The 17,113-nt window shown below is 39.3% G+C and overlaps 1 protein-coding gene across 1 annotated transcript; it reads right to left on the reverse strand.

The window, feature by feature from the left end:
- Positions 1–8,808: 8,808 nt before the first annotated feature.
- Positions 8,809–14,951, reverse strand: LOC149842459 (protein kinase STUNTED-like). Its single transcript, XM_090001447.1, has 11 exons — positions 13,937–14,951; positions 13,721–13,815; positions 13,343–13,458; positions 13,142–13,257; positions 12,317–13,063; positions 10,684–10,932; positions 10,438–10,598; positions 10,064–10,143; positions 9,822–9,969; positions 9,341–9,490; positions 8,809–9,262 (listed from the first exon to the last, which is right to left on the reverse strand). The coding sequence occupies exons 1-11, from the start codon at positions 14,118–14,120 to the stop codon at positions 9,014–9,016; spliced, it is 2,295 nt and encodes a 764-aa protein (XP_089857573.1). The 5' UTR covers positions 14,121–14,951; the 3' UTR covers positions 8,809–9,013.
- Between the last annotated feature and the right edge of the window lie 2,162 nt (positions 14,952–17,113).

The raw sequence follows: 17,113 nt of genomic DNA on the forward strand, positions 1-17,113 counted from the left end.
CAGGATTATTTCCTGTAATGATAATGTCATCAACATAAACAAGGATGATTGTGATATTTGAATATACCTTTTTTCACAAATAAAGAGTAGTCAGAGTGACTCCTTTCAAAACCCAGAGTTTTTAATACTGAATTGAAGGTCTCGATCCATGCCCGAGAAGTCTGCTTGACACCATAGATAGCCTTTCTCAATATGAACATTAAGGTCTTTGAATCTCCTTCTAAGTACCCAAGAGGATGTTCTATTTACACTTCCTCATATAAGTCTCCATGTAGGAAAATGTACACTTTCTCATATAAGTCTCCATGTAGGAAAGCATTTTTAACATCTAACTGAAAGAGGTGCCACCCATGTAACATTGCTAAAGATAAGACAATGTGAATAGTCTCCATCTGAACCACAGAAGTGAATGTCTCATCAAAATCTAAGTTATGCTCCTATGTATACCCCCCCTTTGCCACAAGTCTAGCCTTAAAACACTTGATGTTGCCATCTGATATGCGCTTTATTTTATACATCCATCGGCACCCAACAATGTTTTTATCACGTGGTCTGGGAACCACTTCTCATGTGTGAAATTCATAAAATGCCACAATCTCATCACTCATAGTTTTTTTCCAACAGGAATCAAGACTGGCCTCAACAAAAGACTTAGGCTCTGAAATATGTTTAAGGGTTGCAACATATATGAATAAATCAATAGAGAAGAATTCATAGCTCACCCATTTGGACGACAAATTCTTAATCTGAGTGCTCATGATCATGCATAATTTTATACAGTTTGTATGCATGATTTTGTGTGAAATGAGCATTAAAAACTCATGTTTGACGAATGTTTGGCATGGTCCTGTTTGTGTGAAATGAGCATTAAAAACCCATGTTTGACGAATGATTGTCATGGTCCTGTAGGGTACTTATTGATGTCAATTAAAGAGAAAAATGAATAAGTTTGGACCCATTTGAGTTTTTTAGAAAAGTTTGGTTTTTACTAACAAGCTTTTAGAAAATAGTTTTTGAAAAAAGGTGGTTTTAAGAAATTTTTGAAAATCATGGAACTTGTTTAGAAAGTTTCTTAAACACCCCTTTAACCTAGTTTAACATTATAAACACTAATGTTAAGAGAGGGAGGGGCGTCTTTCCGTCTCTGAGAAATACACCCCTCCTCTCTCTCTCTCCCTTCTCTTCCCTTTTTCTTCTTCCCTCTTATCCCTTTTCCTCATCGGCTTCTTCTTCTTTTTTATCGAAGGTGTTGCATGACGTGTGTTAGCGTTGGGAAGGCTGCTTTGCTCTCCCAAATCCATCAGAGGTGACTTCATGTATGCTTCTTCTCCTCCATCTCTTTATAGTCCTGCACATAGGTAATATTCATGAATTATTGCATAGATTATTCAGTATTCTTTTGTTAGTTACTGCATAGTATAGGTTTGTTGATTGATTTAATTCTTCATGCTTGTGTAGTTTTGTTGATTTGCTTAAATAAAAAAAATAAAGTGGGTTGAATTTAATTCGAGATCTGGCCAATCGATCTATTGCCTATCCAGATCTAATCTATTGATCAGATCTGCAGATTGAGTCAACCTTGATTTGACCAGATCTGGTTGACTAGACCAGACTAGATCAGTTGATCTGTCAGCCTGACAGACCGACTGATCTACTATTAACAACAAGTTGATCTGTCGAGCCTTATCTGCAACCAATCCAGTCGATTCACGCAGCCCAAACCAGATCAGATTTGGTCTGCGTATTCGAACCAGGCCAAATCTAAACATATTCTAGCTGAAACCAGCTAACAACCTTGCTAGCTGAACAGGACAGCCTGCCATCAGTGTGCTCAAACTCGATCGGCCAGTATCTTCTAGCTCAGCCAGTCTGCCTGACAGCCAGAGTGGATCTGACTATAATTAGGCCAGATCAGACCTGATCAGGCTGGCCAACAACCAAGCAGTCATCCCTGATCAGTCGATTAACTCAGCCTAATTATTTATCTTACCTGATCTGTTGGGCTAGATAAACCGGGCAAACTGATCTTCCAGTCCAATAATGCATCTGATTTGTTTATCATATTTAAAATATGGACTTGGTTGAATATGATTCACGAGCTTTAATTGCTTTATCTTAGTCAGTTTGCTATTAGATTAGGAGGTTATTGATTGTTTTTAGTCTAGATTTTTTTCTTTTTCTTTAGAATTAGATATAATTAAATTCTTGTATTTTTTTATCTTTATTTCGTACAACTAACATTAACTAGATTAGAGAGTCTAGTTGGTTTGTTTGTCGTGTGGTGTTGTGTTTTACAGGTGGGTGCAAGCTTGTTGATTAGAATACAAGAGTGAGGGTCGTGCATGTGTGGACAAAGGAAGTTAGATCGCGAGTGAATAGAGCCCTGCAAATTTTTCTTTTCTTTATTTTATTTTTTTTAGAGACACATGCTATTTAATTTATTGGGTTGTAATAATTTTTATTTCTGCTCGAACCTCTATAATAGGGTAGCACATTTTATTTATATTTCATTTAAGGCAATAAAGTTCATTCTTATGTGGAGTACAAAAGTTATAAACTTGTTCCTTGAGTTCGACCCAGGCTTCACCACTAGTGTGAACCGGTTAATTTAAGATTTGATGCACGGTTTGCCCAAAAATTTTTTAATTAAAAATACTTTCAAGAAAAATTGCATCAAATTTTTGACACCGTTGTCGAGGAACGGCAATTTAAAACCATGTACTCACTTTATTGTACGATCACTAATTTCAGTATCAACATTTTCTCAACAATGCATTTCTCAAAAGAATTCCAAATTAATTGCTTTTCTGAAAAGGGTCCCAAAAAAATCTTGTTAAAATTGAAAAAGGGAAAAGAGAGAGAGGACGAACAAAAAAGCAAGTCATTATTTATGTTTTGAAAGTAATACAAGAAGTAGCAAAACATCAAATGGTTAAGTCCGGGAATGGAACAAAATGTCTTGCCTAAATTCATGAAGTCAACAATTTGAAGTATTTATGACAGTTTTATGTGATATATTGAAAATTGACGGTATTTTCAAACTATATGATAAACATGATATTATTTTGTGAAAATATTGTGATAATATCATGATATTTTTAAATTATTGAAAATTTTGTGACTAATATTGGATATCAAGCATAACAAGCACAAATTAGAGGACTTTTGAGAATAAAGGTCAGAAGTCCTTCAAACATGTCACTTGGACTGCAAATGCAAGGACAACATTACAATGAAATTAAGCCTTGAGGCCCTAAAATTACTGATCCACATCCATGACACCACGTATGGTTATGCAAAATGCTCCTCGACACTAAGCAGAGACAAACTAGGGGCATGTTTGCAATGCCCTGTGATTCTAGTATTTTCATAGCTTCTTGTGATTTCGAACCATAATCATAGAAGAATCACAGGGTGTTGCAAACATGAGAAAGTGTTGCCCTGCGAAAGTGATTCTCCTTGTGAATCTTAGGGCCTTCTAAATTGTGAAAGCTAGTCACAGATCAGACCCTGTGACGAACTTTAACAAAATTTTCACAGCTTTCCAAGTTGCGACCAAAGAAAACATGCCCTAGATTTCCACGCCCCTATCTATAAATATAACATCATGATTCTGTGATGAAGCTTTCCCAATATACAGATGAAAGTAATGATAGGTTAACCATGGATAGATGAGAAAAATGTCCATGAAAAGTTTTCTTAATTAAAGAATGATTAGCAACTTACTTCAAGCAGAGCACAAATAGCTAGCTTTACAGTGTCTTGCCCTGATGTCTCTTTATAATTCTTTTCTAAGAATTCCCGCATGGAATTGGAATTTCTCCCTGTGGCATTGGCTTTTCCATGCAGAAAAGGTTCCTGAAGGATCTGTCTGATAGAGTGATGGGGGACACCAGTATAGGGGTCAAAGCCAACAATCAAAGTTGAAAGACCAAATGGTCTGACACCACCACTTTGAGTATACTTTTGCTGAAGCCCTGCAATATAACGTGTTATATACTCAACAGTAAGCCTGTGACTCTGGCATTCAATGCGTGCTTTGTGTATAAGAACCCGTGCATCTGCTTTCAGCCCAGCACATGCCAATTTAATATGATCATCCAAACTCACAATTTTTCTGATAGTTCTGGCATAAGAAGAGCCTATGAAGCAAAAGTAAGCACATGCAAAGTTGACTTGAATAATATAATCATATGGCGTATTCTGATACTATTAGACTAACAAGCATGCAACTAGATACCGTAGGAAAAAATATATGGACTAATCACTTTAAGATTTTATTTGCAGTTTAAATGAAATTTTAACATTGAATACCTAAACCAACTTAATTAGACAATCTTTCCCTTGTCATTTTTGGCTTTCAAATTTATTAGTGACCTTAGAAATCAACAACAAGAAGCGTTTCCCCTCTGCAATATCCTTTTTTCTTGTCAATATAGATGGTTTGAGTAACATCTTTAATGTCCTTTGGTGCGGGTGCAGCGATGAGGCACTTTCCAAAAACTTGAGTGCGGGGGTACGGCAAAAATATATAAAAAATTATATATATGTTTTAACAGTTAACAACGGTAACACTAATGAAATAAAAAACAGTTAATTCGGGTGATTTTTTTTTGAAGTCTAAAAGTTGAATATAAATGACTCTAGGTGCATTGACCGGACCCAAGGTCGGGTGCATTGACCGGACCCAAGGTCGGGTTGACTGCACCGGGTGCACACCCGCATTGCATTGATGCCGGTGCGGCACCTGATGACATAGCTCCTATTCATTTTTTAGTTCTATTTTCAATATTAGGTTCCTGAATATTAAGATTGAATACCCCCAAGAAAAAAACTTTATATACAAAGCACAACTAGGAGCCAATCTAATCACAACCCTACTACTTAGGCCTAGGTGCCTAGGCAGTAGGGCCTTCCAATTAGTTGATGGCTATGACAACTAGTCGGTCAGCTAGACTATTACTATCCCGCTTAGGCACAGGGACAACTTTGGTTTTCTTTTTAAGTTAATATAATGTGAGTGGAAGTGGATGCCCTCCTAGAAGAAGTAATTGACCCCAAACCCTAAGGCCTTGTTTGATGCCATGTTCAGGATTGGACGGAATGAACGAACAAAATGGACAAAACACATTTTGTATGTTCTATAACAAGTGTACCAAGTCCAACGTTTGTTTGGAGTGTCTACTAAGGTTGTATTTTGTATAATTTACATTGTGCGAACAACTTGAACACACATTGATAATGGGCCGGATAACTTCGTTTTGGATCGTACAACCCAATCCGTCCACCAATATCTATGTTTTAACATATTTATTATGAATTTTAACTTCAGATATGGATCTCATATTGGATCTAAATACCAAAACAATATACAACTTGTGCGAACACTATTTTTCTGTCATAAATCCCATGTTCGTGTCATGAACATAAAATTGTCATGACCGCCACCATGCAAAGAGGCCTCCCTAATGAAAAAATTGACTCACTTAATATTTGCAAAAATAGGGGTCAAAATCCCTAAAATCTAAGCATACCCGAATATCCCTAAAATCTAAGCATATCTGAAACAAAATAAAAATTGATTGAGCATGCACTCACTCAAGATTTGCAAAAATAAGGTTTAAAATCCCTAAAATCTAAGCATACCCGAATATCCCTCCTTAAAATCTAAGCATACAACAACAGAGAGAGATACATGTTCACCGGAAGGACGAGAGAACGAAGAGACTTGCGTGTTCACCGAAGGGACAGTGGTTGAGAGGGCTTGCGTGTTCGCCGGAGGGACAGTGGTCGAGAAGGCATGCTTGTTCGCCGGAGGGATGGTGGTCGAGGCTCGTCGGAGGGACGGTGATCATCACTTGCCAGAGGGATGGTGGTAGTCTCTCGTTGGAGGTGGAGTTTCGAGGTCGGAAGGCAGCAAGAGAGAAACATCGGGGGTGAATGCCCCATTCCCCCGTCCATGCAAGGGGTAGAATGATGAAATATTGTTCCTTGAAGCGGCGGACAGCGTCCAATGATTGTTTCATACACCATCCCAACAGGTCGCATCGTCTGATTTCAGGTTGGCTAAGTCACATAGGTGCAGATGCAGGTGCACGTGTGGATGCAGTGATTCAGCACTTTAAAAAAACTTGGGAGCTGGGGTGCTGGGAAGGTATATATAATTTTGAACAGTTTTAAGTTAACCCTATGTGCATGTGCGTGCATTTATGTATTTATATACATAATATAGATATAACTGGACTTGGTTAGGGTTAACCAAATCTATTTTTGGACAAAAATAGACCTCAATGTGGTTGACTTCACCTGACACAAAGGAAGCCGTGTCCAAGTGTTTGCCCTGTTAGAAGAGTTCGTGTGACATAGCACGCAAGGGATGGTACATCAAACAAGCCCTAAGGTAACCCCCCTCCCCTTACTCTTTTCTTCTTCTTATCTGCCCCTCCTCTTCTTTCTCTCCTCCTGCACTACCTCCTTTTTCTCTCCTCTGTTAGAGATTACATAGCAAATGGTGCAGTTCTCTCTTATTTGTGTGGGGGCATTTTGGGTGTTTTACTCATGTTATGTATGGCCTAAGATTATAGTATGTTTGGGGGGTATTTCTTTGTTAGCAGATGTTAGTATTCTTCTTGTTATTAAAGGTATTTTTGACATTTTCTTGTGAAAGGTTAAATGGATTTTATGATTCAGTTCAAGGGCTTTTTTGTCACAGACCTGTTTAGTAAAGGTGTAAATAGCTACGTATGGAATGAGAGAGAAATGGTGTCTCTATCTCAAGCATGATAAAAATGCAAATCGGATGGCCACGTGGTTTTGTTGACTTTTGAGCTTTCTAAAAAGCAAATCGGATGTCAGCATGATAAAAAGCGCTCATGTTCAGCATTACCTGATCTGCTTCGATGACGGATGGGGGGGATGCCAACGGATCAGGTTTGGTTTGCATACCCGATAAACTGATCTCCGGTTAGGTGGATTAAATATAACCCCCCACCCTGCTTCCATTAGCTATTTTCATTTAGTCTGGGATTTTCACATCTAAATCTAAAAAATTCCATATCCAAGTAATCGGTGAGACAAATACTCTCTTTGATAAGGAATAGATAATAATGGCTGGCATCTTGATCCTGTTAGGATTCTCTCAGTGTCTTTAATCTGATTCTGAGTGGGTTGTGGTGGTATACTCTATACGATTCTGTAGTGTTTAAATCAATGTTATTAAAATTGGTCTGAATCGGCTGGGTCAGATTGCATTGGCCCAATCGGTGTGAATGTAAAAGGCCCGATTCAGATGGATTTTTAATACTCTTTAAGGGGGTTACAAAGTTTTTTTAATATATTTTTAATATGGGTGCGTCTACAGTGGTGATATACCACCATAACTTATGGTGGTACATACTTTATTTACATATATAGAACTATGCTTCGAAAACAAAATCTAACCTTTGCATCATGTTTATCATGTTTTTATTTACTATTTTCATGTGTTGAAGTTGCCTTGAATATGATGCTTTGTACCATTTCTAATTTGGTTTTATTTTTATAAATTGTGAGCCATCAATTTTTCACCATCTCAAAAATAGAATCTTGCCATGTATTAGACATGATAAAACCTTATAGCATAGTAAATAAACCAAGCTTAGCACATATGTACAATCAGATCTACCATTTGGTGCCTAGATCTATACCAACAAGAGTGTGTACAAACCTTATGATATTATGGTACAGAACCACCATATATTTTCTCTTTTAATATTCCTTTATTTTCAAATGGCACATGTCATCTGATGAGATAAAGTTGTCCATGCACTAACAAAGGATTCGATTCTTAGGTTTAAATCTGACCTGAATCCGTTATGTTTACGTAATTAACGGTTTACGGTGGATATGGCTGCTGAAAATCACACATTCACGTATCTAGTGGTTGGTGAAATAATTTTTTGATAGTTACTTGGTTTGCTGTTGAAAGTTTTAATTTGGTCACTGGAAAACAGGGAAAAAATTTATTGTCACGTGGAAACGTTTGATCAATTTGTAATGCATGCTTGACCCATCTACATCAGTTGCAACTTCTTAAATGCAAACAAGGACTATGTTTGGGAGCTGGTAGCTGCGATGGCAGTCTCGGTTTTGGGTTTAAATTTGGTCAAGCTACTACAGTGGTGGTGGTGATTTGAGAGAATGACGTTTGGAACATAGTTTACAGAAATGAGAAAAGTGGACGGTCTCTCCTTTGTATATGTACATTCAAAATTGAATTTGGTAACTGCCACTTCCTAGAGGTGGTATCTCCCAATTCCAGGAATTGATAGCTTCCACTTTTCCAAATGCAAAAACTCGCTTAGACTCGCATTTCCCAAATACAACCAAATAAAGCTTGGTGAACCATAGCCTTTTAAGATAACTCTTTTTACCATTCACTACTGAACCAACAACTGGGATAAACCTGTCACATAAGTGCGGGTGCGGATGGAGTGCGGGCGGGTACGGGTGCGAATGCGGCGATCCGGCGCTTTAAAAAAACTTGAGTGCAGGGCTGCGGGGAGGGTATATATATATATATATATATATATATATATATATATATATATATATATATATATATATATATATATATATATATATATATATATATATATATATATGAACTTGATCTGAATCTAGTTTTCGATAAAAATAGACCTCAGTGTGGTGGACTTCACCTAACACAAAGAAAGTTGTGTCCAAGTGTCGCACAGGGTGCCCTCTTAGAAGAGTCCATGTGACAGGGATAAACACAAAAAGCAGAAACCTGTAAATTCTGTGTTGTATTAACTCAATCCAGATGGCAGGGAAGTATTTTCATTACACTCTGATCCATTGAGAGTGATCTTATCGTTACTTCTGTAGGTGTAATTTACAGAATCCACACTATATGTTAACTCAGTGTCACTGATTGTGTGATTTTCTTCACCCTTTCTGTAGCCCACACACGCATGTAACAAACAAAAGAAGAGACCAGGAAAAACAACCCATCTCAATCTAAGCTAGATGAACGGCTACACCTTCCTTGCAGGTAGTTCTCGAGAAAATGATGCTTATTTTGATCGATGCTGCAGACAGAAAGAGTATCATCTTCCACATCATGCAATGCAAGATCAAGATGAGACAGGACGTCAGGAGGTAGATATGATTCCTCATCCTGATTCTGAGATTCTTTAGCATTAGAAGCTTGTAGACTTGCCCAGTTGATCACATCCTCATCTCCTTGTAGCAGCTTCAGTATCTGGTTACCAGCCAATGCAATCATTAGGAAAGCTGGATTTTGAAACACACACAGATAATACAAACTAAGATGCATTACCAGATTAATTTGAGGGCGAAGACGAGCCGTTCTTCTTATACAAAGGGATGCAGCCATGATCATTCTCCTCATCTGGTCCTCATCATACTTGCCAGCCAATTTTGGATCGATAAGATCAATCGTATTTCCTTTTTCCAGTATTGCAGTTGCCTTCATGTAATGTCATTGTTATTATGAAGTTAGTAGACACAGGCACGCAGCTTTAGAAAGGCACCTAGGCTGTGTTTGGATCATTCAACGGTGGTTCAGACAGCAATGCAAATATCGGCCGTTGAATTCCAATGTCACAAAGTTGAGAATTGCAAGACGCCTACTTTGACGGCTTGCAGTTCTTGCCTTTTTATGATAAAAACTAGGTTCATTAGAAATCTAAACTCCCATTAAATTCTCCTGCCACTTTACATATGGTGATATATGCACTGCTACAGATCCAACACAGGCTTGGGAAATTAAAATTCTGAAAAAATACAAGAAGCCTTACCCACATGACCAAGCTCTCTTGGCCATTGGCACATTCATTGCTGATTGGCCTTCGTCCTGAGAGTAGCTCGAGAAGAACGACGCCAAAAGAGTAAACATCAACTTTGTCACTCACTTTACCATACATGAAATATTCAGGTGCAAGGTACCTGCACCAGAACAACTCATTTCCTTTATCTTCAGGCACTGCACTAATTGGATATCGGACAAGTTTGAAAGCAGAAGTTACAACACTTAACATACCCAAAAGTTCCGAAAACATCATTGTGTGTAATATCACTTGTGGCTGTAGGTGCCCAAATTGCAAGACCAAAATCAGATAACTGTCACATAAAAGTTAATTCATTAGATTACAGTTGATTTTGAAAACATGTCACTAAGTGAACCATTTATGGTGCTTGGTTAATTCTTCTTGTGCTGCACCACACGAAGTTAATGCATGCTGGTGGGTTATATCACATGGATTCTGCTTATATGTTGCTGCATTAGCTTTTTTTGCAGGTCTTCCCATTCGGAATACATCATGAGGAACTATATAAAATATTGAGTATTTAAGTGTGACATAGTGGCCCCCAACCCTCTCTCTCATGTCAACTAGCTAGTAACTGATGCATTACCTGTGGCTCAAAATCATCTGAAAGAAGAATGTTTGAAGATTTGACATCCCTGTGTATGACTGGTCTTGAACATCCACTGCGAAGATAATTCAATGCCTCTGCTACACCTAGAGCAACTTTAAATCTCAGCTTCCATGGAAGTACAGTGTTTCCCTTCCTACCTGAATAGTGAGAATAACAAAACTTATTCAAGAAAATCTAAAACCAAAGTACTGATTAGCAGGATAGAGTTCTAGCAAAGCTCGCCATGAAGGTAATATTCCAGGCTTCCTCTGGATAAGAAATTGTACACTGAAATAAGACTGCTGTCTTCTACACAAACACCAACGAGAGAAATGATGTTTTTGTGCTGCAAAGAACTGATCATCTCAACCTCCAAAAGAAAGTCCTTCCAAGCTTTCTCAGATGATTTCAAGATCTTCACCGCGAGTGGCTTCCTATTTGGAAGAGAGACCTTGTAAACCTTGCTGCACCCTCCCTTTCCTATTAGATTGCCTGCTTCAAAGAGATTTTGTGAAAGTTAAAATTGAGTAGTTAAACAAATGACATGATTTTTTATGCTTTAAACTATAGAAGGACTAGTTTTGAATACTCTGATACTGCATTTTGAGTTAAAGCATGTTATAACATAAGACAGTAAATATAACTCTAGTATTGTTCATAAATTAAGGACAAGCGATAACTATGAATAAAGAAGAGCATTTGAATCCCTTTCAGTTTCTCCTTTTCTTTTTTGTTTCCCAAATTGTAACCTTTCCTCTACTTCAAATTAACATTCTTGAGAAATTGTAACCTTTCCTCTAAAACCAATAAAAATGTTTTCAATTTGTTACATATCCTTTTTCTGCCTCAGGTTCGACAGTCAGATCCAGATCCACCCCAAACCCACTCAGCTGGGGATTGCGCAGAAGAGAGAAAGAAAGCTTCCTGGGACTCTTCTAGAGTGGGACACCCCTTGAAAAATCCCACTTCCTCCAAGGCTCCCACTTACCCTAGGACTCTCTAAGAGAGTAGGACGCCCTCCCTGGAATCCCATCCAGAGAGGGAGAGTGACTGACTGTGGATGTACACTTTATCTTAATCTTATTTTTTGTTCTATAAATAGGTATGTATAGTTATTTTAATATTTAATAAAATTTATTGAGATGTTCCTCTAAATTTCGTTCACGGATCGTGTATGTGATTGCTCCTCAAGAGAGAGATTATGCTCCCTCTCCCGTTCATCCATTCCTGCTCATCACCGGTCAGTCGGGAATGTATTTCTCCCTTCCAGCCACACCTTCGGCATCTGCCTCATTTTCCAAACCCACAAGGTGATACTTCTTCCTGTCTCTCCCTGCATTTCCTTCCCCTGGTCATGTCCCAGCCTTGGGACATGCCCAGCCATGCCCCTACGTTTTTCCTTGGCCGTGTCCTCTATCCAGAGACACGACTAGCTCTGCACGCTCGCCTGCCTTCTCCTTGGCCGTGTCCTACACAGCGATACGTCTTGCATGCTGCGGCGGACATGTCACAGCCCCCTGGGCCGCAGCTGCTGCTGCAGCAACCTCGAGGTGCCCTAGAACCATCCCAGCGTTAACCGTGCAGGTGGGGATCCTTTTCGGGTTCTGAATCGTGCCCCGCAAGGCAGAACCGATCCTCTGGGAATCGGGTTCTATCACAATTCTTCATATATATAGGAATTTTGGTTACTAGAACAGCTTAATTGTCACCATCTTGAAAAACAAAATCCATGAAAATGCGAATAAATTGTGCCTTCCTACAGAAACCTTAATAGAAGGGTCTTACCCTGTAGGAACTACTTCAAATTCAAATTTTTGAGTCACATCAAGGATATATTTAGAATGTAAAGCAGTAGAATAGGTATCTCTGGGAAAACCTGAAGAAAATTGATGAGACAAACTTTGGAATTCATCATAGTTGAACTGTCTCCAACAAGAAGAGTTTCTCTTGTGGAGAACTGCCAATTCTCTTGCGAGTTCAGTTGGCTGGTTGGTTTCATCATTATGCACCTTGGCTTTCTCCGGAGCAGGATTGTGCCAAGGACTGCTTAGTGGGGACCTGTTAGGCAATTGCAATGCCCACTGGACAACTGGCATTTTCCTTGCTTCTGGACTATGCAGTGCTTCCATGCTTGATATGGTTGCTCTTCTAAGAAGTGGCCATCCTGGCTGCTGTTGTCGTGGAAATTTTCTTACAAGAAGAGTAACCAAGCCTGGTGCCTCTTCAGTTGCCCCTATATGAATATTTTCAGTGTCAATAGCCTCAACTTCATCTTGAGACTCAAACGATTCAGCTCTGTCATCTTCAGATGAACTGGATTTGCTGTTAAAAAATGAGGATAAGGACACCGAGTAAGGTCTCCTATCACAGATCATAGATAAGCTCACACTTTCATTGTCATAAGGTTGCAGTGAAGAGTCACCACCGACAGATTGCATGGAAGAGATTTCATGCAAGTTAGTGGATATACTTTCAGGGTCTGGAATGGAGCTTATATTCTCAGGCACCTTCTCAACACTTGAGTCCGAATTTTCACTGCAATTGGAATTACGAATTTGGGAATCCTCAAAGGTACTCCCTAGCTTCTTATTTGGACTTGGCTTCAGAACTATTTCTAATCTGCCTGTTAATCAAGAAACATTTCTTGAATCAGGAGAATAATCACAAAACTAGCTTTCGGAAGAGGTTAAAAAAATAATACCTGCTCTGTTTTTTGATTCATCTTTCTGAAACATGATCTTTCCATTGTGAATAGCTATCACAGAAGTACAAGGAGGCAACCTCTTGGCACAATACTTCGCCATTGAAACCAAGCTCCTGAAAGGCATCAAGGACTGTTTGAAGTGATCCATATGAAATATCCAACTTGAGAACAAACATGGAACTAGATTGTCATACTAACCCAAGAGAGGTTTTGCACGCCCCTACGATTACAGCAACGGCTGCATGTTCTTTTGCTTCTTGGACTAGTGCTTTTCGGATCGACTTGCCATGAGATAGCTTACCAACAAGATTTACCTAGAGATTTAGAACATGTTATTATCATCCGTATGTGTTGAAAGATTATCTTCAAAGAGATCAAACCAGTGAACTTGAATTCCAATTATTGGACAATTTATTTACTAGTGCAATTCGAGTCTGGCTCGGAAAGCACTCTAATACTTCTTGAGTTACCAACATATTAAAAGTAGTATAATAAGCCAGATGAAAAACTCTGGGGAAGACACCTTGCCCAATTTAACAGAGAACATCATCTGTTGCATGATATATGAGGGCTTACCTTCTTCATAGTGCAGAAGCTTTCATATGATGCGAGGAAACTATCTAATGACTTTGCCAGGCAGAGAGTGGACGACTTGTTCTTGGAAGACCGGTCTGCAGAGGATTAATAACAAATCTTTTAGACCCCAAAACATGAAACGTTCAGAAGTAATCAATCAACGAAAAGCAGCAGCAAAGCTGTAAGAATAACTAGAACATAGAACTTGTTTCTGACCTGAATCCTTGAAAACATGAAGAGCAATGATACGGTCTCCTGGATCTGCAAACTTAAAGATGGCCCAGGATAGCAATTCGTGGCCCTCTCCGTCCATCCTGATACCCACCACCAAATTTTTGCCGTCACCTTCCATGTCTTTGGCTCCTTGCTCAAGAGTTGTGCTTCCAATTGCCGCAACCATTCTCTCTGTTGGTTCAGGTCCTCAAGAAGGAATACGCCCAGATATCAGCTTCTTTCCGCCAGTCCTTGTCAGGAAAGCGCAGAAGCCCACTTCAACCAACCCAAAGCACAACCTTCACACAGGCCCCCCAAATGATCATCACCCTTCAATCTCCTATACTTCCAATGGTGGAAGCATCATACCGTATCTCATCAAATCACATGAAAAGACTAAACACCCATCACCATTTTCAAGTTAAATTCCTTCCAAATCCTGCAACCACTTAAATCCCCAACAACCAAAAGCAGCAGAATCTAAGCTCTCCCTTCTCAACCAACCTCAAAGGTTTTAAAACGAACCTCCAGATCTCGACAAAACAAAACAAACCATGACAGCAGACTCCCAGGCCATGAAATTTACCTCCTTCCTTGCCTCAATCAACCAACCGCCCAACAAACCCAACAGCGCCCACGCATCCGTACAAAGCAACTCGGGGCTCAAGACTCTCGGAGGGGATCCAATTAAGGGAACCTCCTGAGTTCCCATATTTTTTTACTCCACATGAGCTCCAAAATTAAATTGCCGCCAGGTCGCCATCAATGTTACCAACTGCTGCAACTTTAGCATCTCACCTCTCTCCCCTCAAACGAATCTTCCAAAAGGAATTTGTCAAAATGGTGGTGAGATTTGAAGAATATCATCATCTCAAGACGACTAGAACGAGGGCGACTTCAACAAGAATGTTGTGGGGGATATTAAAATTCTCATGTGATGGATCAACCGTCCAGAGAGCTAACCAACGAAAAGCTTTTGACACGAACACATGTAAAACGGAAGACGGAGAAGTGCACTGATTGGTCGTATCCATGTCTTGGTTTATTGGCCGGGGTACCATCTAGTTAGAATCTTACGATGCAACTTTTGTTTTGACGCACCTCTTAACATAAAAAAAAAACTCTTAGATTAGATGTGTTTAGCATCGGATTTAGTGGGAAACGATCTTTGCATCAAGTTCTTTTTTTCTTTTGATGAGAAAAACGTTTTTTGAATCGAGAAAAATCAGTGCATTTACAGCCGGTCATTTCTGCATTGCTGAATAAAAAAATCTGTATATTCAAAAGTTGATTCTCACTAAAAACGGCATGTAAATCACATCCAAACGGTCATTTGAACAACAAAAATAAAAAAAAGTTGGCTAAATCGTGTGCTCGTACATAAAGATTGTAGCAGACTTTAACCCTTTTGTGGCTGGAGGCAATTTTCCTATTTCGGCAACAAATGGGCCAACCCCGCGACTGTCGGTGGCACTGTGCCAGTGGTTGGGATCGAAGAGAGTGTGTGTTTCAGCAGGCCATTTACATTACTACCACATAATTTTTGAGCTTGGCTATACGATTGGTGGTAAGGTAATTGGGGCTTCGGGTTTTTTCTCTCTTCTTTGTGCGGGGGATGGCAGAAAGCCCTCGTGTTGGAGTAGTTGAGACGTCACTGTCAACGTCATCAGAAGAATTCCACCGACACTGTGGACCGTTCTATGAGTGGACGCATCTGACTAATAAAAGGACGAAACGTGGCAGAAAGAGCAGCAAAGGTTGAAAGCAGTCAACTGTTACGGTAACGAAGTTTTTTTTGGATGAATTTTTTTGACAAAACAGCCTGATTGGTCAAGGACATGATTGTCTCCATGGCGTTTGCTTGTTCACCATTTTGTGTTGGATTTATAACTCCACTCGAAGAAACCGCACTCTCCATGAAGACCTGGTTGTGCTGGCTCAGCTTGTCATGCCGTCAGTGTAAAACTTTCAAGCTAAGGATCCCTGTCCCTAGGGTGACACCCATGATAATCGAACCTTGATTGCCCATCTAACAGCCACGACCCCAGCCCACTACGCCAATCCCTCTTTAGGGCACCATATGATCACGAGTTACCAAGTTATGCTTGAAGTAGGTTAATAAAGCTATGAAGTAGTACCTACTCTCTCATATATATTCTCAATTAAACCTTACTCTACATACTTCATTTGATAGGAGTCGTGCTTTGGATCATGCATGTTTTTTGGATATAAAATTAGGAATTTTTAAGTTATAAAATTTTGATACATTGTGAGCCTTGGGTTTTTAAAGGTCTTAAAAAACGTACATGTATTCTATATTCACATGATCCAAAACTTGTTTTCTACTAAATAATGCTTATAGATCATATATCCATAGGGTCTGATAAACAAAAAAAAGTTTTAAGAAATTTAAAAATCTAAAGTTTCTATTAGGTGAGAGTAGGTACTCGGGGAGCACTTTATATATATAATACTTCCGCACAAAATGTCAAAAAATGAAGGGGATTTTGCCTATCCTATTCTAAGCAAGTGAAAAACTTTCAGACCCATGTACAATTTTCTCAGCCGTACAGGGAAAAAACTTCCTCCATGGCGAGAGGTGGAGAAAAAAAAAATTCTTTTGACAAATTTTCACATTTTTGCAGCCTTCTGGACGGTAAATCTCCCATGCCCTCCATATGAAAGTTTTTGTACGAGCAGTTCAAATTTTCTAAGAAAACTTTATCTGCTTTCAAATGTGTCCTAGTGTCCTACCTTTTCGGCAATGCTACTTTCCAGCTTATCCCACGTTGTTTTGTCCAAGTGGGTGATTCCAAACGCACCAAACATAGTTGGGGGTTCATGGGTTGTCCAGGAACTTACTTGCTCTGCATTGTTAAAAGTCCATGCACGTCATAACTTGTAAAGACATGAGCTTATAAATGGTTAGTAATCTATCTGTATGTGCTTTCAAGAAACTAGCTTAGCCATCATCAACATGGCCCGCTCGGGTCGGCCCAGTGGCCTAGGGAGAAGGTGCTGACCTCTTCGTCTCGAGTTCGATTCGCACCGAGTGTGCAGGTGCCTTTAACTGGTGGGGCTTCTTTAAGGGCTTGAGTGTCGGTGACCCCAACTGAAATTTACCTTACAAGAAGAGGGCGGGTTCATTAAGTGACCTAGCTGGTTCTCTCGACAAGAGTT

Source organism: Nuphar pumila, chromosome 3, assembly GCF_984573655.1.
Source record: "Nuphar pumila chromosome 3, dmNupPumi1.hap1.1, whole genome shotgun sequence".
In the NCBI taxonomy this organism is placed as follows: Eukaryota; Viridiplantae; Streptophyta; class Magnoliopsida; order Nymphaeales; family Nymphaeaceae; genus Nuphar; species Nuphar pumila.